The 27461-nt window shown below is 35.9% G+C and overlaps 1 protein-coding gene across 2 annotated transcripts in view; it reads left to right on the top strand.

Annotated features, from left to right (window-relative positions):
- The first annotated feature begins 53 nt into the window (after window positions 1–53).
- Window positions 54–27461, top strand: part of LOC139698957 (proton-coupled folate transporter-like) — a 29655-nt gene continuing 2247 nt past the window's right edge. The window contains exons 1-5 of one of the 2 annotated variants that reach the window (XR_011703033.1): window positions 54–956; window positions 11070–11336; window positions 12973–13056; window positions 14452–14605; window positions 19357–19488. Coding sequence is in view for 1 of the 2 variants with exons in the window: in XM_071597936.1 (XP_071454037.1) it covers window positions 149–956; window positions 11070–11336; window positions 12973–13056; window positions 14452–14605; window positions 19357–19435 (1392 nt within the window). In the remaining variant the exon portion in view is untranslated. Of the gene's footprint in view, window positions 957–11069; window positions 11337–12972; window positions 13057–14451; window positions 14606–19356; window positions 21721–27461 lie in introns of those variants that run through there. The other variant, XM_071597936.1, reaches the window with a different exon arrangement.

Raw genomic sequence — 27461 nt, 5'->3', positions numbered from 1 at the left:
TTGGCGCCTGCGCAGAGAAGCAATTAACAATTGACATGAGATACAGCCCGCAAGTTAAAACATTTAAGTTTTCCCCTAGAGTATTTTTTCTTTTATTTACTGTTTCCTTTGTAAATTTTATTTTGTCTGTTAGAAAGAAAAGGTAAACATGTGTAGTAAACTGACTGTTGAACCAGTTTTATTTCTGTTTATGTTAGCCATTTTCATGCAGTTTACTGTTTTTCAAGATATGATTTATGAAACCGTTTGCGAAAATAAATTCACTACCTTCGTATGTAATGATTTACACAATGTGAAAAACAGGGATAAATTAGAAGAGGTTTTGGACGAATCGTCAAGGTGGCTCATGTGGTCCGGAGTGTCATTTGCAATACCGTCGATAATGGCAACTAATTTTTTAGGCTCTTGGGGTGACAGCTATGGACGTAAATTCCCCCTGTACTTACCCTCTCTGGGCACATCTGTTGGTACTCTCATTTACGTGATTGTTTCGGTATTTAAATGCACTAATTTGCCTTGGATAATTGTTGGAAGTGCCATATCCGGAGTAACAGGAGGGTTTGTTGGATGCATAATGACAGTAACTAGCTATACAACGGAGGTGGCAAACAACGCAACGCGAACCTCTCGAGTATCATTATTGGAATCGTCGACGTTCATTGCTGCAGCACTAGGGCCTATTCTTGGCGCCAGCGTTTCTGGGGCTGCCAACAGAAATGCCGTGTTCGGGGCATGTTTGCTCTGTCATGCGTTGCTTGTTGTGTATGTTTTTATATTTGTACACGATACAGAAAGGTCCCAAAGTAGCCCTTCGAATATTAGGTGGAAGGAACTGATTGGTTTAAATCACCTTCTCGGATCCATAAAAACATCTTTCAAAGAAAGAGAGGGTGGCAAAAGGACGAATATTATGTTCTTATTTGTGAGCGCCCTGATCATAATGACTGCTACTGAAGGTGAGCAAGAACTATGTCTATAGGGGTGAAGGATTAATATGGTTTTAAAGGTACTTTTAGTTTCAATAACCTAATCAATCCTAACAAAAAAACTCCTCTCGGCGTATTACAGTGATAATGGAATCAGTTGGCATTATTTTTTTGATATTTTAATTTATTTGCACCATTAGCATAATTAACCTTAAATAATACATCATTTATGGTCTTCTATTGTGGTGCAGGGCTACCCTGGGGAAACATCGGACAATTTGTAATAAACTAAATATAATCCCAGTTTTGTGAAGTTTACAAAAATATGGAACCCAGTTGGATTAAGATCCACTTTATCCTCATTTTGGAATAAATCCGTATGAGGTTCAGACAAATAATTTTGTCAACTGAGCCATCATCATGTTTTCGTTCTGGCAATAACTCACGGGGTGTAGTTTTCATTATTGTTTTATATTTATTTTCGATTTTATTCAAATTAGGTACATACAGAAAATTATTCCAAATCTATGCATTGGAAGAAAAACAGGTGTATGGAAATAATACTGTCTCTTATCAAGCTGTGGTGAGTTATCCGTGACACTGATTATTGCTCTCCCCAGCATTAATATTTCGCAGCAATACCAACATTACTGCATGATTTGATAACGTGCAAATTCACATGATTAAAACATCTTTTTACTGATATATGGTATTTTTCTAATCCTTTTTGATTAACCAATTATGTATTTCTCCCTTGAAAATTGGGTTCGTTAAAGTTTCGAAAAAGGCAAAGAAATGCTTATTGATGCAATGTGCAAGTATTCAATTTTTTCAGTCGGTTAAAAATATATTTCTGTGTATTCTTATCATGATTATAAAATAATATTGGAATTATTAATTTTTAAGGATGTTTCACTGAAGTTAATATTCATTATTTAATGTTGTGAAACATTTATGAAAATCCAGCATTTGTAGAACAATGTTGCAAAATCCTCTTGATATAAATAAATAAATACTGAAAGTCCCATGGAGAGACCGATGAAGTCAGATTTTCTTCATGTCTGGTGTGATGTGCATCTTGACCCCGAGTAACTGAATTTTCACCCTGCTCACATAGGTACCAAAAAACATAAGATATGGGTTTCTGATGATGCCCTTGATCTATGTTTAACCCTTTGCCTCGTACTCTCCCAGTAGTCTTTGATGGAATTTTGGTTCTATGTAGTTATCCATATGCTCACTAGCACCAACTTTTTCCGAAGGTTGGCTCTGAGATTCTTTTACTTCCTACGATAAATTAATGCTGTTATTACATATTTCATCACAGAACTTTAAAGTCATTCTACAAGAAGGCTAATAAATTTAAAGGTAGCCTCTGAGTTAATTAACTACTTGCTGTCAGTTGTATTAAATTTTTGTTCATTGAGACATATTTGAGATTATACTCTTATGTGTGCATTGCCTGTTATTTACAACCCATTTAGCAGTTCCTTAATCTAATCAAAACTAATCAGCATCATCTCCTTAAATGTGTACGTTTTGAAATTTCTTCAAAAGGAAGCAATTGTACAAAAAATTGTGTTTATGACTTTGGAAGCTGCTCAGAATAATGCACTCTAATTTCTGAAAACCAAGTTGCGTTGCATATCTTTACTTGAGATGTTGTTTTCAGAAAGAGTAACCATGATCCCTGGTATTTTTTTACTTAATACTCTACTGATGATGAGAAGCCTACATTAATCTCCATCAATTGGGTACTTGGTAGGCAGTTTTATCGAATAATATTGTCCTATTTGTTTCTTTTATAATGCAAGAGCTAACTATACTGCCCCATCGAAGATCCATTTTTGCTCTGTTGATTCCTTCTAGTCTTGCATGGCCCTCTGCTTCCTGACCCTTAGGCATATCCCATATCTTACCATGTGCCTTCTCTATAGTTACCACCCAAAGATGATTTTTCCCAGGAGAATGTAAATTTTTCTTTGTAACCCAGTGAAAGATTGTGTAACATTATTGCAAAATATTCTGATACCAGGTTTTAAGTTAACTGCTTAAAATTTGGATACAAAATGTTGGCTTTAGCTGTTAGCAAAATGTTAGCAATTCTGAATTTCAATCTGGAAATAGTTTATAATCGTACCATCCACTTATGTTTACTTACTCCCATTCCTTCAAATGGCATGGCATGCCATCCTTTAAAGCTTCCTTGGTGGTAGCTGTGTATAATATTATATGTGTATATATCATTAATGCTGGATGGTATCATGAATCTTTGTATAATGCTGAAAGTCTCATTCTTTCCATGACATTGATGGCCTTGCCTCTCTTGATGGCTTATTTCTTCATCTTCTGGGAATATTTGCCAGAATTACTTTGACAGTGTGAAAGGAATTAAAGGAGAACAGTTTTATTTTTTTGTTCTGATAGTTGAATATGCCAATCCTCAGGCATTTTATGGATCCTCAAAAGTGGTATGGCAAACATTTTGTTGGAGAATGCAGGTTAATGAGCTAAATAATTATTGACCAGGCTGTCTGTCATAGACCTGCTTTACATGTGGATTGGTTCTGTTGTTAAATCTCACACCTCTTCTCCTTTGACTTGAAGAATGATATGAAGTGTTTATGCTTGAAATTCTGAAGCAATGAATACCATTTACAGTAACTTTAATGGAGTCATTCATTCGACATTAAAATTCAACAATTTAAAAATCTTTTCTTCCTAGTCATGGCGAATGATTTTTACACTTTGAAATTGTACATTTCATTCTGTCATCAAGCAGTTTTGTAGATGTCTAAATGGAATCAAAAGTACAGTAATGAATATCTGTACTCATAAGTTAAGCTCATCAGGATTCGGCCACAGCTTTGGGAACTCTTGTCTCCAAAATTAGCAAACCCTGTTTTTTGGGATATGTTAGACTAGACTCAGTCAGAGCTGGGAGGGTTGCCTTCTTTAACACAATGGTCAATAATTCAAAAGTCTTCTCATCAGTTAGGTCTTTGAATAAGAGAATTGATTGTGATCAGTAAGACCATTTCCATGATTTATCGGCTATCCAGAGTCATATTTTGTTTTTCATAGCATTCAAACAAGTAACAGTATGCTAGTGCTTCCTCAGTGGTAAAATTTCAATGATTAATTTAGAGCCTCAGTTGTGGCTGCAACTGTGCCATATTTTTCAATTATGTATTTAATATCATACTAGGTCATATATGGGTGGAAATAGACTTAATATTGAATTGCTTCCTTTGTTGTCCATTATTTTGTTTGCTGGCATTTGTAATTTTCTGGTGAAACAATTTTTAAGTATTCAATTTGCCAGAACTGCATTTCCATCGTCATTTCTTTGTAGTTCTTTTAACATTGCTTGATGAATCTTTTACCAGCATTTTAGCAAATGTATTAAATATACAGTTTTTTCAGAAGTTTCTTTTTGGCATTGATTTTCTATTTTAATATTGTTGTGTGGTGTTTTTGCAACATAACATTAAAAAGGGTGGTTGGTGTGTTTATTAATTTAACTTTAGTTATTGATAACAGAATCACCATTATTGTAGAGTATTGTTTTATTTTTAATTTTTAAATTGGTCTAATATCTAAATATGCTTCATTAGCAATCAGTATGGTTTCATTTCCAGATTGAAGATCAATATTTTTTTGTTCTTGTACACTTTTGGGGGGATTATTTGGACTTTTCAAAGATGACCCTTTTCAGTTGAACTTTCTCAATTGAACCTTCCCCAAACAAATATTTTCTCAATGAAGATAGTAAAAAAAATTGTTATAAATTATAAATCTTAGAAAATAAAAGAAGAATAAAATTGCTCCTCATACACTTCATTCTTAATGTCTTGACTTGTGAGGGAAGTTTTTAAAGTAATATGTATGAAACTTGAGGTAATTTGTTAATCATAGTTCTTATCACTCGGCTTTGTGATCATTGTGCAGAGAATTATTTGTATTTGTCAAAATCATTAGACATTGGGAATCTCTTGCTTGATTCCAATTTGCATAATGCGAATACCTTATAGCAATAAATTAGCTTAAATATTTTTGCAACAGAATAAGTACCTTGTTTTGCTTTAACGAAAAATTTCCAATGAGCTAATCCCTCAAATTATGTCATGGTACATCTTAAGAGGCTTCGATGTTATGTATGTTCTTATCATCAATTTTTCAGGCAAACATTATATCAATATAATCGCATTATATCAATAAAATTGGAACATTTGTAGAATAGCCAGGAGGAGTATTGCTGAAATCAAACATTTCTGGGAGGATGAAAGCTCCCAGATTAAATAAACAATGGCATCAGCATTTACTGTAGATGTGTCAATAGATCATTACCCTATCTTGCATTTAAACATAATTGCTCTGTGCATGAATTTTATTTTTTACTATGTGGCTGTAGTGAGGTATGCCTTGTCCTTTCTATTCCCCTCTTGATTACTTGTTACTGGGCATATTAATGGATAATAAAAATATAGGTGATGTAAGCTTTCCCTTTCAATCATTATCATTTCTTACAAAGACATATTGCATGTCAATGCAATGCAATCCTACCCATGTAAACGAGTGATAAATCTTCAGTTCTCATTATTAATGGGATGAACCAACATAAGTCTGTAAGAATTAATTGCGGAAACAATGTTTTATCTCTCTAAGCATATTTGCATAATATTCTCAGTACATATGTCACTAATTGTGATAAGCATTGGTTCATAAAAATTTATTGACATGAAACACATGCATGTACAGTCTTTAGCATTGACCCATGAAAATAGTTTTTACCTAGGTTTTAGTATCTTTTGCTCTTAAAATCATGGAGAAGATGCTGTTCTTGTATTAGAAACATATTCTTTTTAATTATCTCCTAATTGTAAATAATATCCGTCGTTGTTACAGTTTTGATGTCTGCCTTTTTTGAAGTGTTTGTATCCTTTGTTAGGTTTTTCCCACGATTTTCTTCCAAGTCTCTTTTATTGATATGCTTTACTGTTTTGAAGCATGTGTCTGTCTATTTTGTCTTCTGTTCTATTTTATTTTATATTTCTGGTCCAATCAACAAATGCATTTGGAGTACAAATGAGTACATATGTACGTATATATACGAGGGTCATCCGGAAAGTAGTACCCGTTCGTGAAATAAAGACACAAAAGTAAATATTAACAAACATAAAAAATTTTATTTGAAAGAGGATACTTTAAACTACTTCTCAACATAATCTCCAAGCAAATTAAGGCATTTGTCATAACGTGTGACAAGTTTCTGTATTCCTGCTGCATAGTCCTTCGCCGCCAGCTCATTGAGATACGCGAGGGACCCATCTTGCACAAATTTTTGCATAATGCAGATGGTGTTTAACAATTTCATGAACAATTGTTCGAGAAACATTGGGAAAATGCTCACAGATGTCATCAATTGTGACGCGCCGATCGTTCCTCACGAATTCGTCAACTGAGCTCACCAGTTGGTCTGTAATGACAGACGGTCTCCCCGAACGCTCATCGTCGTGTGTGTTCCCCCTCCCCATGTTGAAGTTGCGACAACACCGCCGAACAGACGACTCGTCCATTACATTGTCTCCATACACCTCCTTTAATTGGCGATGAATATCACATGGGCGAACGTTTCTTGCATTGAGGAATTTAATCACTGCCCTCACTTCACAACTGGCGGCGTTCTCAATTTTTTTAAACATTGTAAACAATCACAGAAACAACACAGGCAATGCTAGCGTCACGCAACTTGGCTCAGAGAAGGCAGACAAGCCACTGAAGCTATCTGACCTCGTCCAGCGGCTACTCGCGTCGTCAGCACTTCATGCGGCACGAACGGGTACTACTTTCCGGATGACCCTCGTAGTTGAATTTCAACTTTGAACTCTTCTGTTATGTTAAATGTTTTCAAAAACTTAGTTATAAAGAGATTTTGTCAACTGCTTTGAAAAACTAAGCTATCAAGGGTTGCAAGTCGGTGCCGAAATCTTGAGTTAATGTTCGCTAGCGTATATTCTTTGTGGTGACTATGAGGATATTTTGATGCATTGAAGTGGCTATAAATCAAGTTAACAAGATAATCCACTTCTGTGCTTATAATTTTTTCTAATCTTAGTCTCAAATTTGCCGTAGGAGCAGTTCAGTAAGAAAACATAATGATCTCATTAACATCTGCATGAGCTTTTTTATGGTTAAACTTCTCATCTTTTTAGTTTCATTTGAATTCATTATCATAGATTACCTGTGTTCTGCTATCTGGTCACATTGAACAACTGACATCAAAGTCTAATATGGCATACTTAATTTTTGCCAGCCAACATTAAACACTTCTGTATCTCATGTAACAGCATATTCCATTGTTTTTCTTCTCTCTGAAATGCTTAAATGAACCTGTCTAGAGGCTTCCAATACCGCAGAGCTACAGACATTCAGGATAAGAAAAATATGGGAGTTAGCACTATGAGTTGCAATAGCAGCAGCCTACTTATAGATGACATAATCATATCCTTTCTCTTCCTCCCTTTTTTCCAGGAAATACATGGGGATATGTGTACCAATTACCCCAGATTGTAATAGTATCCACCCTTTCTGTTAAAGTAGCACCTTGGGAATGTCATGCCATTATTGCAAGCCAATAAGGCTCAATACATTTTCTGAATCGAATTTATGTGTCATAATTTTTTGGGGCTTAATTAACATAAGTTGTGGTAGGCAAAGGTAGTGAGGTAGGGAACTATGGTTAAGAAGCAATGAATTATGGAAGGCAGAAAGCAATTGAAGTCTGCAGGGGCTAAGACTTAACCATAATAAATGCTTTGTTTAAACACTACAACAATTGTAGGTATGCAAATAAAATGCTCAGGGATTCACAAATGTATCAGGTAGACCATACTCTGGTTAGGCACAGATTTAGGAACAGAGTGACTGATTTGCTCAGTTTCCCAGGAGCAGAAGCATATTCAGATCATAATTTAGTAGTAATCAAGTGAAGTGTACAATTCAAAAAGTTAAAACAAGGAATATAGCGGAGGAAATGGAATGTGCCAGCTTTAACCAGGACAGGAAGGAAGGAGTGCCAGCAGACTGTATAGAAAATAGTGATTGAGGTCAGGGAGATGGGTAGCATAAAGAAAAAATGGGCCCATATCAAGAAAGAAGCAACAAAAGCAGCAAAGTAAACTACAGGGGCAGTAAATAGGAATAAGACAAGGAAACTATGGGCAACAGACAAGATGATTAAAAGGATATATACAAGAGGAGGAAATGGAAGGATGTAAACACAGAATTAGGTTGAAGAAAGTACAAATGGTTAGACAATAAAATGAGGTGGGAAGATAATATTGCAATAGAAGCATGGTGAAAGTTGCAGTTCAAGGATATGAAGTTGGCAAAGGAAAAGTGAAATTGGTGTGCTGTACAGGAGGGTAAAAGCAATTTCAGGAGGTAATGAGGGAAATCTGCGCAAGCAATCAAAGATAAGTCAGGGGAATCATTATTTGAACCAGGAAAGATTCAAGAGGCTTGTAAAGAATATATATCCTAGGAGAATGAACTGCATGGTAAAGATGCTTGTCCAGCAGCTTAGACATAGAAATATGACATGATGTCCGTGAAAATAGCATAGGCCAAAGCATTCTTGTGAGATAGTAAAGGCATTACAATCAAATAAGGCCTTAGGGATTGACAAAACTCCTATGGAACTACTTAAGGATTAAGGTAAACATGGGAGGAAGAGTTTTTATGAGCTAATTCATAGCATTTAGCATAGCATAGGGAGGGATTTGGCATGCTTCAGGCTGCTCAGGGGTCAGTGACAGATGCATAGTCAAAATGAACAGTGTTAGGAAGAAAGATAAGGTAGGAGTGTCCATTATAACTGGTGCTTTTTAAGATGTATGTGGAGGAAATGGTAAAGTAGGTATGGGAAGTACTGGAGGTAGGATTGAAAGCCTGGGAACAGTTCATTGACATTTGGGTTTCTGAATGATTTAACAGTTAACATTAGTTAGCCAGTCAATCGATGGGTTACAATAATTGCTGAGAGCATTAGAAAATCAGTGTGATAGGTATGGGATGAGTATCAATCAAAACTAAGCAAAGTTTATGAGGTTTTCAAAAAGGAGGAAGGCTAAGTTAAAAGTTAAAATTGGAAAGCAGTAACCTAAGCTGATGGATTAGTTTACTTATCTTGGAAGTGTTTTGGACTGAGGTGGTCAAAGTAGTAAGGACATGAGAAGAAGAATTACATGAGGTGAAGATCCTTTCAAAAGGAAGAGGGAATTGATGACTGGAGCATTGGGTAAGGATGTTGAAAAAAGGGTCATCTGAACTTTGATATTGAAAGTGGGTTTGTAAAGACACAGACTCATAGTTGTTGAAGCAAGATGATAGGCATAGATTGGAGGCTTTTGAAATATGGGTGCAAAGCAGGAGAGAAAAGGTGAAATTGACAAAAGGAAAACAGTCAAAGAAGTACTGAGCATGGTAGAGGAAGAGAGAAAGAGTGTTTGGGAGAAATCCACAGAAAGAAGGAAAGATGGATTGATATCATTTTGATTGGTAATTGGAAGTTGAAGACTGCGATAGAGAGGAGAACTTTAAATGAGGAAGGGGTGTACAGGATAGGCAAATTAGAAGAAGGAAGTTAATGAGGTTTTAAAAAAGGAGGAAGGCAAAGTCAAAATTGGAGAACAGTAAAATTAGGCTGTGAAAGAATACAGAAGTATTAGGCTGTGAAGAGGGGCTAAATGTTGTGTCAGTTGTTAGGTGTTGTTTTTTAGGAGAGGCTAGGAAATCTGAACCATTGTATAGTTTGTGTCCATCCTAAATCTACCTTAACTGGTAGAATTCCAGTAACAATAATTTTTCACTCAATGTGTATTTGGCGCATGTTTCTTTTATTTGACTCCAGTGCAGTATCTGTAGTGGCCTTTGCACTTTGACAGTTTGCCTACAGCAGTAATGGATGCAGCGTTTGATGTTTCTCTCAAATTTTCCTTTACTTGCAAAGAATCATCAGCCAAATCCTAAGTAATGCTACCGTGGGAGACTGTATGGAGAGTGCATTCTTCCTTAAAGCACAGCTAGAATGATTTGAAATGTTTTAAAAGGGGAAGGTATTAAATTAAAATGAAAGATCTTACAGAAGTAAGCAGTGATGCCACTGCTGTCATTATAAGAGAATACATTGAATAACATCAATAGCACTGAGAAATTTTAAAAATTTCATTGGGTGCCACATACAATTGTAACGGATAAATTTTGCAAGACATGTTTGTCTAGTGGGCTCAGCAAAGCAAACCTTGAAGTCAATTATTTCATGAAAACCAATGTGAGATGTATTCCTCAACCTCCCTATAGTTGGGGCCAAGCCCCAGGTAACTTGATTCTGTTCCACAGTGTGCAATAACACGATTGTGGAAAGTAATTTTCACTCTCATAAGTAGGCTTAGGTGAACTGAACATGTTATAAGTTTCTGCAGCTGTAAATGGTGCAATACTGTAGTCAAGTCAGTGAAATATGTACCATGCATACTTTACAAATTAAGCCAACAGAACTTTATAAAATTATATTTTTGGACAATACGTCCTGAAAATATGATCACTCTAATGAACAGCCCTCAAAGAATGACTACCAGTGTAAAAGTAACTGAGCAGTTGATACAATCACAATCAAAATGCTATTGATAAGAAGAATTATATTTCACAGTTTTAAATCAGGAAAGGGCTCATTACTTTTTCATTGAAGTAGGTAGCTGTGAGATATTTGTTAACAAAATTAATCCAAAAAATTTGTTCAAATGAACCATTTGATTTTCATACATTATGCTAGAAAATGATATCATATGCACATGATGATTTAAGTCTATACTTGGAACCGGCATATTCATGGTGCATTTATTTTTGATTTAAGGTTAGGGTATGGAAAACAATTTTTCAACTCTGAAATGTTGAAAAGTCGGAGAACTTCAGAGTCTGGAATAAACAGTAACCCTGATTTTGCTTTAGGCAATGAATCTGAGTCGATTTGTCGAACATTAATTCAAAATATGCTAGCATTTTACTCACTAATAATATCCCACAAAATGAAAATGAAGTGTGTTTGATTTGGAGCACAATTCTCTGTTTAAATTCTTGCAGGTGAGATCAGTCAGACCTTTGTGTATGTCCATGAAGACCCTCCAGGCTGGAGCCTGAACAGGTTTGGCATCTACTTTGCCATGCGCAGTGGGATAGCTTGCTTGCCGCTTCTGTTTGTGGGTTGGCTCCAACCCAGGGAAGATGAGCACCCTTGCCTGAGACTGCCCCTCCCTGAGGACCATAATATCTGCTCCATTGGACTACTGTCCAAGATCGCTGGCCTCATTCTGCTTGGATTCTCATCCAGTACAATCCCATTGTTTTTAGGTAAATCTACTCTGATAGCATCTTAATTTGCAACCAGAGGCTTTGGATTTTGCTGAATTTATATTATTCTTAAAGAAACTTGGAAAAACTGGTAGACTCTTAAATGAGCTGGAATGAAAACTTAACATTTTCATTCCCTCTCGGCAGAAGTTCTTTTCAGGAGGAAAGCCAAATGGTTGGCAATGGCCTCCTCATTAGGAATATTTTTGGCATTAATAAAATTTATTATTAATAATATTTCTATTCCAAAGCTACTTAGAAATACCTCTGTCACCTGATTATGTGCTGCAGAGTGCATTGTACTTTCTAAAGTAGTTCTGATTAATTTGAAATTCAACTTGACAGTCACACTTTCTTTGTAGGAAAAGAGAAAGCAAATTTTTATTCATTCACTTATGAAAATGGGCCCCCCCTTAGAGGTGAATATTTTAAATAAAGCCATATATGTAGTTATGTAGCCAGGAGTGTAGTCATTGATAATTGATCTATGTTGTCCGTGAATGTGTTATTTTAGTCCTATGACCAATGACAATGTTGTCTTACTTCTTTAATTTTTTGCTGCAAAACCGAATACCACTTCCACAATTCCAATCATTGGAACTGGATCACAAGAGCTGCCCATAATTGCAAACTATGATGTAAATGAAAATTGTAATGTGGTGGAAGATTTTAGGGCGACAATGTTCAAAAAAGATTCATTACAACAGCTGAGGGCTTGAGAGTACAGAATAGAGGCTTTGTTGAGCTGTAGCCAAGATTGCATTGATCAAAGATGTAAATGTTGAGATGCAAAAGGCTTTTGAAGGCTCCATGCAGAGGGAAGGGTATGGATTTTATGTGGCATGAAAGTACAAGTAGGTAGAAAGAATGTGAAGCCAAAAAATTAAATGAAGACAGTCGAGTGCCATTTTACCCAAATACATTCCATGCTGGTAAATAATTATCAATGCTGTGTATTTACTTTCATTTTTTTCCTTTGTGTAATACATGAACTCCAGTTACAAATATTTATTAGTGTCTGTTACCAGATTTATCATTATCTAATGGGCTGTTTGTTCTATTATTTTAGTCAATTTACTGATATAACTAACATGTGAAAAAGCACTCACTCAGAACCAAAACAATTAATCATGCAGAGTAACAAAATGCTAGGAATCATATGACAACAAGTTAAAATAGGTTTTTTTTTAATATTATCCTCAGAGATTTGATATTTTCTGTAATCCAATTTCATAATTCACCATAATGTCATAATGCACAGTTTGGCAACTAGTGCCTTTAGATATGGAAATGTATCATAAAAAGATATAGTTGTATGTCTAGTCTTGAGTGAGTTGCCTTTGTAAGTGAGTGTTGCCTTTGGTGAAAAGGCAAATCAGTCTCATGTTCATGTTTTTATTGTATTCAATTCACAAATTTTTCTCATTGGTGGTGATTAAGTGAAAAAGTCATTTTATTTGAAAGAATATGTTATTCAAAAGAGAATATTCATTGCAGCCTTGATAAAAGTTGTTCTTAACTAAGCAGTTAGTTCAGTAATCTTTAATGCATATGAGCTAGTTTATTTCTTCAATGTAGTTACTTTTTATTTAGGTGATTATTTTTCTGATTAAATTGGGCCTTGTTTTTCATTCAGTGCCTGTTGTGTCACTCCTGGGATATCTCTGCATTCCAACTCTGAGATCACTTCTCTCAAAACAAGTTGAGGCTGATGAACTAGGCAAGTATTTTCTTTTTCTGCATTCGTGGTGTAATATTCTTTTTGCAGTATAATTCAATTCCTTAGTAAGGTATTTTATTTATATAAGGGTTCTGACTCAATATGGTTCCAGGTTTGCACAAAAAGTATCAATAACAATTTTTTTGTGATATTTAAGTGAATGGCAAAATTCAAACTATTGGATAAGTGTGTGCATGACCGCAGATCTTATTAGCATTGGTAATATGACAGTGCCCACCATGACCTCTGAAAGTTTGGCGATGTGAAAGATCTCTGCTTAACTCATCCTGAAGGTCTTGACAGACGACCAAAAGCAGAGTCGAGTGTCTGCTTGTGAAGACCACAGACTATTTCTTGTTCCCAAAAGTGAAATCCTCCCTCAAAGGACACCACCATGGGACCGTGCCATCAAAGAAGCTTGCATGCGTGCATACCCTTAAGGACCTTCTGGAATCCGCCTAACAGGGAGCCTTCAAGTTATGGAAAAGCCACTGGTAAAAGTGTCCTGATGTCCAAGGGATGTACTTTGAAGAATTTTGAGGCATTGTGGCAATATCCGAAATAATTTTTTTTCAGGAAAATTTTCCCGATACTTTTTGTACAAAGAATGCATTTACTGCAAGGTTGAGCATTATAATTTGTTTGTGATGATGGTTTTTATTTGTTTTGTCATGAAAATTGTTAAATGTATTATTTGGTCTTAAAAAATAAATAAGGATTCACTTATATTCCTAAATGAAAAATTGGAAGTAGGATGAGCTGAAGGTCATCTTTTGTTCAGGGAAAGTGTGATAAGGGTAAATGAGTATTAGGGAAAAGGTGGCAGAAATAATGGAGTGTATTGCTCAGTGTTGGTCACTCGTTGCTGAACCTGGTGCTGATGGGATGAGGCTTTTCTTGTTCCTGTGTAGGGACTCTTTGTGTTGATGGTAGCATCCAATTGCACATAAGTATTCATTTTATGGATGATTTATTAGATTCTAACTGTGGGAAAGTTTGCAGTGGCATCAGGTGTAATTGACCACAGGCAAATAATTGATATTTAAGGAAGGGGTGATGAGGGTGTAGGAGACTGGTGGGGTAAGAATTCACTTGTAAAAAAGAGAAAGGCTGCCATGTAGTCTTTTTAATCATTCTTATTCATTTTACTTAAGTTGCATTTTTTATCATTTTTTTCTCATTAGTGGCTATTAAAAAGCATATTTTCCAAAGAGTTGTCAGTCAAGTTAACATAATAATTGTTTGCCATTTATAAATATTTTTTTAAATAGTAAATGAATTACTTGCTTGGAAACTCATTTTACATTTATTAAGATACTTTGTGTTTTGATTTTGTCAGCAGGAGGAGATAATTAGGTAGTCTGGATGTATACAGAATTTCATTGTTTTTTTCAGGTAAGATATTTTCCTTCCTTGCTATGCTGCAGAATCTCTGTACCTTGCTGGGATCCATCATTTTCAACGGGCTCTACCCCTTGACCAGACACATTTTTCGCGGGATGGTGTTTGAAATTGGTGCTGTAATCCTCATTATTCCTCTCATAATAATGTAAGGGAACTATAATTTTTATATTTTTAATTAATTTATGCACAACTTTTGCCAGGTTTATTGGAGTGACTGCAGATCAAAGACTCTTAGTCAGGGAATGGAAGAATGAAAGAAATGTTTTAGCAATTGAAAGTCCATAAAGTTGTTTGGTACCCATAGTAAATAATACTTACTGCACCAATGTCGTGATGAAAGGGATTTTGTTTCTTTGCCAAATGAGGGTATTTTTTTCTTCATTCCTTTGTTCAACGAGGGCAATAATGATGCATAAAACCCTCCCTTTATCATGTGTCCTTTTTGAAAATAATCAAAGTAGATACTTCTGGGAGCACACCAAAAACCCATGGCCATTATCTTGTTGGCTGATTTCTCCATCTTTGCCTTGTTTAGAGCCGGGTCCTTTTACTAATACCCTCAAGACTGTTTCTTTTTCTCTCCAGCGTAGTAGTGTGTTCATGTTTTGTCCACAGTTATGTATTCACTCAGAAACTCATCAGGATTGTAATGGAAAAGTGCCAAACCAGCTTCAAAATCAACCACATGATTGTGCTTACTCTTCACTGAGTGATAAACACAGCACCCATCTAGCTGAGATTTTTTTCATGCCCAATTTTTCGTGCAAAATGAAAACACAGTACCTTGTGATATGCCTCAACTATTTTGCAATCCTTGATTTGTCGATCACTCTAAACCATATCACATATTTTGTTAATCATTTTGGAAGAAGTCACCTCCACTGGATGTCCTGAACAATATTCATCATTCGTGGATGTGTGACCACATTTGAACTCATTTACCCAATTTTTAACAGTTGCAAGCACAGGAGCAGATGGGTCATGAACTTCATCCAAATCAGCTTTGATCTTTTTCTGTGTTAAGGCTTTTAAATAGAGTTGTTTAATCGCCTTGCAGAACTATTTTTTTTTTCATTTTTCTCAATATGCAAAAGCTTGTTGCTTCAGTTGACTATGAAAATGAAACCATGTAGTGAATATAGCTGAAACTCTAACAGCAGTCTAGTGAGAGATGAGGATTGCTGAAAGCAAACCTTTTCTGATAGTTTAAGTGCCTCTTGGGTGCGATCTCTTTGATTTCCTAAGGACTTATAGAGGGACTTATGTAGGTAAATGGGTAGTGAGCTGACGAGAGGCAGTCCATGCTGCATCTGTTCCTTAGTAGGGTAGCTGCAAAGGCATTTGACCCCAGTAAAGCGGCCATTGCATTGATGGTGTTACTTTAAAAACACCATTGAGGAAGCAATGGGAAACCACTTTGATTAATTATACAATGAAATTAGGACGGATATATATTGTAGGTTGAGTCCTAGCAACCATGGAACTTGGCCCCTTGGACCCTCTGTTACACCCGGCAGCGGAAGTGTCAAGCTTTATGTGATTGTCATCCTACAAAATCCTTGCAAAACAAAGTCAACAGCAAGCAGCTGTGCAGAGGAGGACAGAACTAGTTATTAGGGGGAGTTGCAATGTTAGGACCATGTTGGAGGAGGAAAATTAGAAAATATAAATTAAGAGATAGAAAGTGGAAATATAAATAAGAGGGTAGGCCGAAAAGTAATGCTCACATGCTTGTAGAGCATGAACAGAAACAAAAAGCAAGATTGGACTTTTAAGTACTTTATAGTACAATTCTTTAGTTTCAAAATCATATATTTATTTTTTGACGTAGTCACTGTTAAGGCTAACACTTTTCTCCCAACATGTAACAAATTTTTTCATTCCGTCACTGAAAAACTCTACCAACTTTTCTCAAATCCAGGACTTGACAGCTGCCCTCATCTCATCGTCTGAGGTGTGATGATTACCCTTGAGGTGTCTCTTGAGTTGAGGAAAAAAATCGTAGGAATAAGGAGGGAGTGGAATCAGTTCAAATTTCAGGTTTCGCAGAGCCTTTCCAGTTGTGCGCGAAGTGTGAGTACAAGGTTGTCATGTTGAAAAGTTATTGGCATCAGGCTGCCTTTAACACAACAAACTTCTTCGTTGGATATTCCAATATGGTTTGCGATATGCTATTGAGTGATTTGACGGTCATTTTGAATTAAATCTTTGACGAGTTTGCGATGTGTATCATCTGTGGCAGTGATTGGAGGTACACTGCGTGTTTCATTAACAAATATGGCTTTTCCAGGCTCGCAATAATGAAATTTCACTACCCATCGATTTATGGTAGACCTATCAACAGTATTGTCACCATTAACAGCCTTTAAACGATGATGAATTTTAGTAAGAGTCACTTTTTCAGCATTTAAAAATTTGATAACAGCATGCTGTTTAACTTCCATTGATATAGTACTAGATCACGTCTCCATACTTCCTCCTCTCAAAATATCCTGGAGGAATTTAACAACCTCAAACCTGCACATGCATGTTGAGGGGGATGTTACTTCCAAATTCCTCCAGGAGTGCTTCCAAAGGTCATCTGGTTGGGGTCTACAAGCATGTGTGCATTAGTTTTCAGCCTACCCTTGTATTTTATGAATATGGGAGGTGAGATTGAAGGAGAGTAGTAAATATTGGAGTGATAGTTATAGAGTAATATACAGCAGAGGAGAAGAATGCCAGCAAGTGGTGGCAATAATATTGAACAAAAATGGAGGAAGTAGGGAAACAAATATAGCGAAAGTGAGTGATGTAATATTATTAATGGAATTAAAAGCTGAACCAACAAACTTGGTCATACTTCTGGTCTACATGCCATCAAGCAGTCTTAAGGAGAAAGAAGTTGAATGGGTACACGATTGATTAGAGGAAATATTTACCTGAGTTCCTGGAGGGAAACATTTGATGGTGATGGGGGATTGGAATGAGACAGTGGATAAAGGAAAAGATTTAATGAGGTAGGGGACTCTGGTTTAGGAACAAGGAATGAACATTGTGAGAAAACAGTTAGAGTTCTGCAGGAGATGGGGTTTAATCATAACAAACACATGAATCAATCAACCACAGCAGATGTATTTATGATAGAAATTGCCGAGGGATTCAGAGTGGTATCAGTTTTACTGTACTCTGACTGGGCCCAGATTTAGGAAGTGTAATTAATTCACACAGTTCCAAAGGAGCTGATTCAGATTCAAATCATAATTTAGTACTAATGAAGTGCAATTACAGATTCAAGAGGATAAAAAAGGGAATACAGTCCAGGAAATGGAAAATGCAAGCTTTAAGCTTGCTTTATGCATTAGGACAAGAAGAAAGGAGCACCAACAGCCTGTATAGAAAATGGTGAATTAGAAAAGGGAGATGGTACAATAGAGGAAAATTGAGACTTATCGAAAATATATCAAAAGCGACAAATAAAACTGTAGAAGTGTGCAAAAGAAGCCTGGTGGAAAATGTATTGTGAGGGTATGGACATTTGATCCAGGAAGGGTAAAATTGGTTCGCTGTATAGGAAGGTGAAAGCAATGTCAGGAAGTAAGAAGGGAAAATCTTCACAACCAGCCAAAGATAAGTCAGGGAAGTAAAGTAATTGTACCAGCAAGGATTCAAGAGAGATGGAAGGGATATATATGGAAGAACTATATCGTAAAGACAGTAGGCCAGCTGGCTTAGACAAGGAAAAGAATGTGTGATGTATGAAAATTAGGATAGCTTAGGTTCAGACATACTGGATGGTGAGATAGAAAGGGTTTTCAAGAAATTGTAATCAAATATGGCTGCGGGGGTATACAAAGTTTCCAAGGAACTATTTAAATATTAAGGAAAATTTGGAAGAATTTTCATGGATTAATTCATAGCATTTATGAGAGAGGACTTTGGGAGGAAGACTTTGTGAGATCAGTGTTAGTTCCTATTCCAAAAAAGTGAAAGGCTACATCATGTGAGGACTACAGAGTAATAAGTTTGATTTTGCACGCAGCTAAAGTGGTTCTCAGAATCATCAATAAGAGGATGGAGAGCAGGATAAATGGTTACTTTGGGTAATGAACAGTTTGGGTTCAGGAAGAGGAGAGGCTCTCATGATGCCATAACAGTAATTAGATCACTAATAGAGAGGAGCATAAAAGACAATCAGGATGTATTTGTCTGTTTCATAGATATCAAGAAGGGTTTTTAATAGAATGAATTAGGATTGTTGTGAGTCATCCAAAGGAGGCAGATGCCCTTTGTCGCCATCGGTGGTTTTATTTTCACAAAGTTGGTTTCTTGATGATTACTTGTTTTCTAAATCTTTTTTCAAATTATGTGACCCAATGGGCCATTAAGGTTGTTGGGCTTACTGGCTTCACCTAATGGTACTAGGTTTCACATTTATGATATTTTTCTGTACATAGGTTAATAAATTTGGTTCACTAGTGAAACAAAAAAGGAAATGATTTGATTTCATTTCATTTCACATTCATGTTGCTTTTACATGAGGTTTTTCAACCTCTTTTCCGACTAATAATCTATTATCTTTTATCCATTCACTCACCTGTTTATTTTTTCCCAATATATCATTGTACATCATATGTGTATTTTTCTCGCATGATTTCCACCAAATAAGGTGCTGAATGGCCAATGTTTGGATATCAGCTATTAAAATATTGGCCTAACAGCATCTCATTCAGTGGAAATTTCAAGGATATGTAATTATAACAAAGATTGATTTTTTATGGAATTCATTTCTTATATCATCGCGAGATCTCCATGTGCTGAATGTCTTTTTGAAATAACCAAGGGTAAATATTTATTATTATATTTGGGTGAGAGACTTAAACTTGAACATATATTTATTTCATATTTAAATTTCAGGCTTAGTTCACGATGGAATAATGCACCAGTAAATTACCTCAATGTGCAAAGTGTGGAGTCTGGAGAAGATGATGGCTGATCCACTTCTGTGATGCCCATAAATATGACTGTGATGACTGTGACACAGTGAAGGTGATGGAAATTCACATTCCAATATGTATCAAAACAGTGTCATTCCTGTGAATAGGAAATCATGCTCAAATATGAGCAGCTGGTGAATGACATGTCTTAAAACTTGTGCTAAACAAGACTGATTCATTTGCCTTAGAAAATGCTGAAAGTTAAATATATATGAACAAGTAAATGTTGACAATTTTAGGAGAGTTGGCTGTATAACAGGATAAGTAGGTCAGTTCATGATTGTCACTGAAGGGAAAATCCCCTCAAAGATGTGGTCCTTTTCTCCAGCCATATCCCTGTCATGTGGGTTCCTCAAGACCTATTTGTCTCTGTCACGTTCCATGGGCAGTGGGCCCGATGGCATTGCTATGGGGAAACCATGTATATTGCGGAAATAAATAGGAATTGTGAATATGACCTCTCCTCACCATCTACTGCAAGACTCTCTAATGTTGATGCTGCCAGCAAAAAAAGCTGTCTTAGCCTGACTCTTGTGTACACTAGGTATTGTAGGTAGGTTTACCCTTTTCTGTTCATTAATTCAGTTGTCATATAAGTTTAGTCATGCCCTTGAACTAGTGCTGTTCTCATTGTCATTGGAAATCTGTTGAAACAAGGATAATAATAATAATAATAGTATTTTTATTGCCCTCTGACTATACATATCGTGTAGGTATAGGAGTCACCAAACATAAAGAAAAGTACAAAATACAGGTTCATTTCAACACAATGAGCATGCTTATTAAGGGCATTACATTAACGTGTATAAATGAAAACACAATTCATTACAATTGCTGGTAATTTAAAAATTCATAGAATTAATAATAATACTTCATTAGAAGGAGTTTCCGGAGTTTCAATTTGAAATTACATAATTTATCACTTGTTTTCAATGAGCGTGGTAGTGTGAAATAAATTCTTACCTTGTGGGAATCATGGTAATTTGATGCATAAGCATATATAGTTCAAACTGTTCTGTTTTGGCAGCTACTCTGTCCCAGAAATTGCAACAGTTCAGTCAATGGCAATGACTCAAACAGAAGGAAATCCAAGGATAGACCTAGTTCAAATTTTATTCAAGTTAAAATATTTTTTTTGGCGTGCTATTTTCCTGCATCAGCAAACATGCATGGGTAAATACACCTGGTAGGAAAACTGAGGGTATAGGGTTTTAACTCCGCCTTTCAGATTCAAATTATCTTTTGATTATTGAATTTGGTGTCATTTTTTCTCCAAAGCAAGTGGAAATGGCAACTACTGCCTCATTGATACAGCATCTGTTTAGAGATACCTGTCACCAGTATTTGGAATTCCTCCTCATCCCAGCCATCTGAAATGCTCAAACCTGTTACCAACCATCTTGCTACTTCCAGCCTCTGTAATACCCCCCATTCTGTAGTATCCCTCCCCGCAAAATGACTCAAAAGCTGGAACTTGAGATGGTACAATGTGCTATCTTGTGGTCCATTACCAACTGCAAGGAAAGACTCACCTGCCGTCCATGAATCCTCTTTTGATGCATGTATTGGTTGATTTAATCAATTCGCTCTAATTTTCTACTTATATAAACATCACTACTAAATGGGATATGGAATCCATCCATCATATCAGTCACTTGTCCTCGTGTAAATCAGGGATTTAACGTTCATTACCCATTTGTTGTTTTCACGGATGTAGTGTGGCTGTTTGACAGAATCTCTCTCTCCAATTCACGCTCTAAACTATATCTTCCATAACTGTGCCCTCTCCATCATTCATCTCCTGGAAGTACTACCCCTAAATGAATCTCTCTCTGTGTAGCAAAACTTTTTCAATATCACAAGTGCCATATCTTGGATTTTCTAAGGAGTTATTGAACAACCCACATGCTATGCAAAAGTTATTAGGTATATTCTAATGGACAAGCATTTTACTTGTCAATGGAATGTAATTCTTTAATGTCTAAATCATCTCCCATATTCAAAAATTTGCTGGAATATATCACTTTATAATTTGTTCATTACAATTTATGAAAGTAGAAAAAACTTAACCTTAAGGGCTTTTCTTTCAACAAATGTTTTGTCCCTATAAAATATCAAGAAATATGGCTAAGCATTTCAAAAATATTGGAAATGACTTCTTAACTATTTATATGTACTTGCCTTCAAATGACAGGAGTGAGATATAAAAATAGGAAACGAACCATTTTTATAAAAGATATTACTAAATATGTACCATTCAGTACATAATGCCTGCAACTTTTGATCAATGCAAAATTTATAGAATTTTTATCAAAACTAAAAGATGATCATCTTATAGTTTTAGAACTTTATAATGTTTCCTTCAGTATTCTTAAGAGAACTTTCTTTGCATGAAACTTCTAGTAAGCCATTTGCATTACTTCAAATAAGGTGATAATTTCGTTGAAATTGGTCAGCATTTTGTTTACTATTGCAACTGTTGATAACTTGATACATATCTATTCACCAGAGCTATAAAAGTCTTAGCATGCAATCAAACCAGGACAGGAACTTTAAAAGGTGGAACCAAATCATCAATAAGTATAGATACTAATGAAATTAAATAATAATGTGCAATATATCTAAATATGCCTGCCTGTCTTGGATAGGCTGTGTAAACAAATAACACTTTCGGGGAAAATTACTTGACCCAGATTATTATCTGAAATATTTTCTTTACTTCATTATTACTCACATATCGCATGTATGATCTCTATAATGTCATCAGCTATCACATATGAATCATCATTTGACCAATTGTCTGTTGATGTATCTTGTGAAAACCAGTGGTTTAATTAATGAAGGTTTTGAATGTGAGAAAATTGTGTATCCTATGAAATACCAGCAGAAAGACTTCCGGAAGGCCAGAAACATTTTCAAGTTCTACAAGGGGAAGAAGTGGAGGAGGAAAGAAAGAAATGAAATATATATTTATCATACATATATGTTGGCAACAATATTCTTTCAGTGTTTTTCCAAAGTGTATATCCATTCCAAAACAAAATGATATTAACCAGTTATCACATGCGACTATATTGATATATTTTGTGTGTGATAGGGTATGAGAAAAGGCTGTGTTATTGACTCTTGAGCTAAAAACACATTCACTCGTAACTTTAAATCGTTTTCTGATTTCTTCTTGAACTGCTGAAGCATATAAGGGAACATATTTGGTGACACATATTGCTGTATCTGTGATATGCGAAATGTTATGCATAGAAATGTGCCTTAACTCAGGTATTTCCAGGCAAGCATTGAATATCAAAACAGCTCAGTGAACAATATAACCGAAAGGACCATGGGTATTCATAAATTCATGATTAAGTAAATATTTTTTTATAATATGTTTTAAACTAATGAATATCATTGGGTATATTTTCCCTTCAAGAATAGTTATTTTATGCCAATTTTTATAATTAGCTAATCATTTAAAGTAACTTTATTAAAAATTATAAATAATAAAAAAGTGTGTTCTTTCAATTTCCCATTTTTTTACCAGTGGTTTTATTATGCCTAGTTCATGTTTCATAAATTTAAAAAACACCATATTTTTTGTATTTTGTGAAGAGGGAGTTATAAGTAAATAAACTTGTTTGGATGTGTGCGTGACCAAATTCGCATTAAATTAAAACCTACTTAGAAAGCCAGGAAAGTATCTTGATTTTGTGGATGGGAATCCAGTGGTCTTTTTTGTATAGTAGCTCCTTTGGTTTTCTCTTCCTCACCCTGAAGTTTTCCTCACCCAAGTTTTTTCCACATCTCTTTATCACTGTCTACAGGCAGAGCCTTGTTGTTGCAGCCATGTGACTCTGTCAATTGCTGTTAATTTGTTATTCCTGATATGTTGTAGCACCTTTCTTGTGTTCATTTAATCATTCTCTTTTTCCATTAATCTTAAATCCAACCCTTTAAAAGACTAATTGAAAAATATCCAACAGCCTTCAGCTCCAAGTTTTATACGTATAGGTTTGTATTTGTACCATAGGAAGTAAGAATAGAGCTCGCAAAATACAAATCCCAAGAGCCTATGAAATCCACAAAGGGCAGGAGTTTTATTTCTCTGTGCCAGCTGCAGTTTCCCAGAAAGATCTGTTATCTAAAAAAATTATGCAGATGAGGGAATTCGCCAGTTGGAATCAAACCCAGGTCGGCAAATCTGCTATCTTACCCATTCCCCAAATTGGTACTGATTGTTATTATTTTTATTTATTGCCAATGGCTTCATAATTGGCTTGATGATAAATACCGACTATGTGAGGGAAAGTACTTTATTTTCAGTAAAACTTGGGACATAGTGTAATGTCTTTATCATGTTTGGTGGAGACCACCATCTTTGATTGATGACCTAGGTCATGCAATAAGTTTTGTAACTTTCTATTTTTCTACATTGGAAACTGCTGAATATATCGTGTCAAAGCTTTGACAAATATTTGCTCATGGATTTTGTGTGTGTATCTCTAACATAAGACCATAATTTAGAACTCATGGGTTCAATGTAAAGATGTAGTGATATTAGCTACCTAATAGAGCATGTGGTAGACTTCCATGATGTTTCATCGCTTGATGCTGCCAGGCTTTCAATCATCAATCAAATTCATTGTGTTGCAATAATGGTTTTAATACCTTTCCTAAGGACATCTTCTGGTCTGAGCCAACATTCAACCCGAAGTCTCATGGAACAAAAATAAACCTGTTGTCACAAAAAGATAACTTATGATGTGGAGGACAGAAAATTCGCAGCAGCTGTACATTATTTGCTATTCTACCATTTAAGGTATGTTTTGGATGGACACAGACCATACAAAATAACGTATTTCTGCCTCACCTATTGAAACAAGGCCTGACATCCAGCACATCAATAAACTGTTCTTCAATTCCATATACTTCCTTCAACCCCTCATTTCATCAAACATGTCCATTCTTTTCCTATCCCTACCTTGGCTATCTAACTTTCTCCCCTCTATCACAAACTGAAAGATTCCATCACCTATCAAAATGCTCTGCATCCACCTTTCCTGCCTCCTTTAGATTTATCTCAACAACCCTCTCATCTCCCACACCATGATAATGACTCCCAGTACCTCTTAATTTGTTATTCTTTCCATCCATTTTACCGTTTCCTTCTCCAAAACCACATTTCAAAAGCCACCAATTTACACTTATCATCTTGCTTCAATGATTGTGGCCACGTCATACAAAACCACTGTCCATAAACCAGTTTTGATGAGCTGTTCCTTAACCTCCTTACTCAATGTCCCTGTCATCAATTCCTTCTTTCTTGGGGAAGCTTCTTTGCCTTGTGCAATATTACTCATGTCCACAGTACTTTCATCATTTTGGTCCAAAATGCTTCCATGATAGGTAGAATGTTCTACCTGCCCTGGCTTTTCCCCCCAATTTTAACTTTTAAATTATCTTTCCTCCTTTTTGAAAACCTCATAACCTTTGTTTTGTTTCCATTGACGCTCATTCCATTCCTGTCATACTTATTTTCTCATACTCTCAGCATTCACTCTCAGTATCCCACTGGCCGACTGCCTAATTAATGCTTCATCATTTGCAAATCTAACTAATTTTATGATTCTCCACCCATTTACACTCCTGCTTCCAGACCTTCCCATACCTTTCTTAATTAAGTTGAAAAGCATGAGTAATAATGACCCCTGACTTGCTCTTAGGAGCATCCTTACAATTTACCCATCTTCCTAACACCTGAGCCTCCATCCCTCGCACCTGGGCTATCGGAGACATAAACAGGTTGTGGATATATCACCTATCGTTCCATCTACTCCTATTTTCTGTGATATATTAATTAAATCTACTCAGATTACTCTATTGAATATCTCCTTGAAGTCTTCCAGACAACAAATGCATCCTAATTGTATTCTATGTTCTTCTCTATTTGTGATCTCATTACTGCTATGGCATCACATGTGCCGCTTTGCTTCCTGAACCCTAACTATGTCAAGATTGATGAATGGTACTAATCTGCACTTGGGCTGTGGTATATCCTAGTATACCGCTGGCCCTATACCTGGCCTTATTCTTTTATAAATGATTCTCATTGTGAGAAAATCTCATAGGGCTATGTTATTATGTGCTTCTTTGAGGCTTTCTCAAGTTAAATTATGCTCATTACCTATTCTATATGTTTACAACTTGCTACAATAGTTTCTTCTTGCAATGGGTTTTCTCTTATCCTGAGGTAGAAAGCATGATGAATACTTCTTTTTTTTACTCTAACATTTCTTGGTGGCTTTTTATCAGGTATTTAAAGTTATCTGTAGGCAAGACCCAATTCTGTCGTTTTGAATAGCGTACTCTCAATTCTCTTGATTCAGGCTTTTTCTAAATAACCTCTAGGAAACTAATGACCGCCAAAGATATGAGTGAAACCAGGCCCGCCTGGTCACTCAACAGAGCTGTAATCATAACAGTTTCAGGCTTAACTTTGTTGCATTCCTTCATGATGAGGGGAGAAAGGGAAACTTTGCATTTCCACATAAAGTCTCTTGATCAAAGCTTGTCTTGTGGTTGCACCGACGAACTTTGCTGCTGAGGAATTAGAGCTGCTTTATGTGGAAATGCAAAGTTTCTTTTCCTACCCTCATCAGAGCTGTAATCATTTTGGTTGGTTTATAAAAATAACCACTTTGCTCCATGAAATTTCCACGTTGGAGTCTTGAATGGACCATGTGATATTTCCAGAATAATCAGATGTTCCATGATACAGTGGTTTAAATGGTAGACTTGAATGAATCAACTATTTTATTGAATAAAGCATATGTTTCTTTTATGGATGAGATCCCCTCTTACGGAGCCCTCTACTGTGTGTGAAATTCATACGCACATTATTCGTTTCCCTGAGCAGCCCATGGTTTCCCAAGAAGATATGGCACCCTGTAAAGTAATAGTTTGGTAGAAACTGAGAGTGTGCAGAGGCATCACCAGGAATCAAGCCTGTACCTCCAGTCAGTAGTCCAGTGTTATAATCCCTGGACTACTATTCCACAAGACATGAATATATTTTTGGAAACCAATTGGACGAATTTAAATTACTCTTGTGATTATTAGTACTAAAAATACTCATAAACCCTATCTTTGGAAGTAGTTAACATTTTGTTTAATTCATAGTTTCTTCATATGATAGTTGGACAAATCAATGACCTAGAGTGTAAACTTTCTCACTGGTAAAAGTTTAAGTGCTAAAGGGAAGCATGGAAAAAAATTTTAATGTTTGGCAGTTTTTCATTGATAAATTTGAAAATATGGGATAGAAAGGTTTGTTATTTTATATGTGAACTATTAAAAATGCTTTAGTAATTTATTCCAGAAACAGGCCATCAAAAATTCTAAGTTTAATATATAATATTATCCTTATTAAATGAGTTTTAGTGAAGTAGTTATGAGTGGTTAGAGTAATTTTCCACTGCCTTTATTTTAAGGAACAATGTGTTCCACAGATTTGCGGCACCATCAGATACAAGTTTGGTTCACAAGCAGTAGTTTAATAAAAACACTTAGAACAGAGGAGAGGGGGTGGCTATGTAGGAAGGAAAGGGAAGGTGGAAAGTTGAAGGTGGGGGTTGAGGGTTTTCGGGTAAGGGAAGGGAAAGGCAGTGCCTTCCCTTCCCTTACCCAAATTCCTTTCCTGAATGATGTGTGGTCATTCCTTCCGTTATGATGTGGCATGGGGTGTGGTCAGGGGCATGGGAGGGGTAGGGGCGGATGGGTACATTGAACTGTTGGATTTGTTTTCTCCCAAGTTCAGTTTCTCTGAAAGGAGAGGGGAAGGATAAGTGTATACTTGCTCATTACAAAGTATTGTTTTGGGGTCTGTTAAGTGCCTTTGAATTACAATTTGCCAAGAGTATCCATTTTTAATCTTTTAGGGAGGGTATACAGTGTTTCTGGAACAATGCTTCTATAGTGTTTAAAATCTCTGAGCTGTTTTGTGAAGATGAAATTAGAGTTTTGATTTTTGTG

Source organism: Hetaerina americana, unplaced genomic scaffold, assembly GCF_022747635.1.
Source record: "Hetaerina americana unplaced genomic scaffold, ioHetAmer1.1.p SCAF_9, whole genome shotgun sequence".
NCBI lineage: Eukaryota > Metazoa > Arthropoda > Insecta > Odonata > Calopterygidae > Hetaerina > Hetaerina americana.
This window is presented reverse-complemented; position numbering and strand designations above follow the sequence as displayed.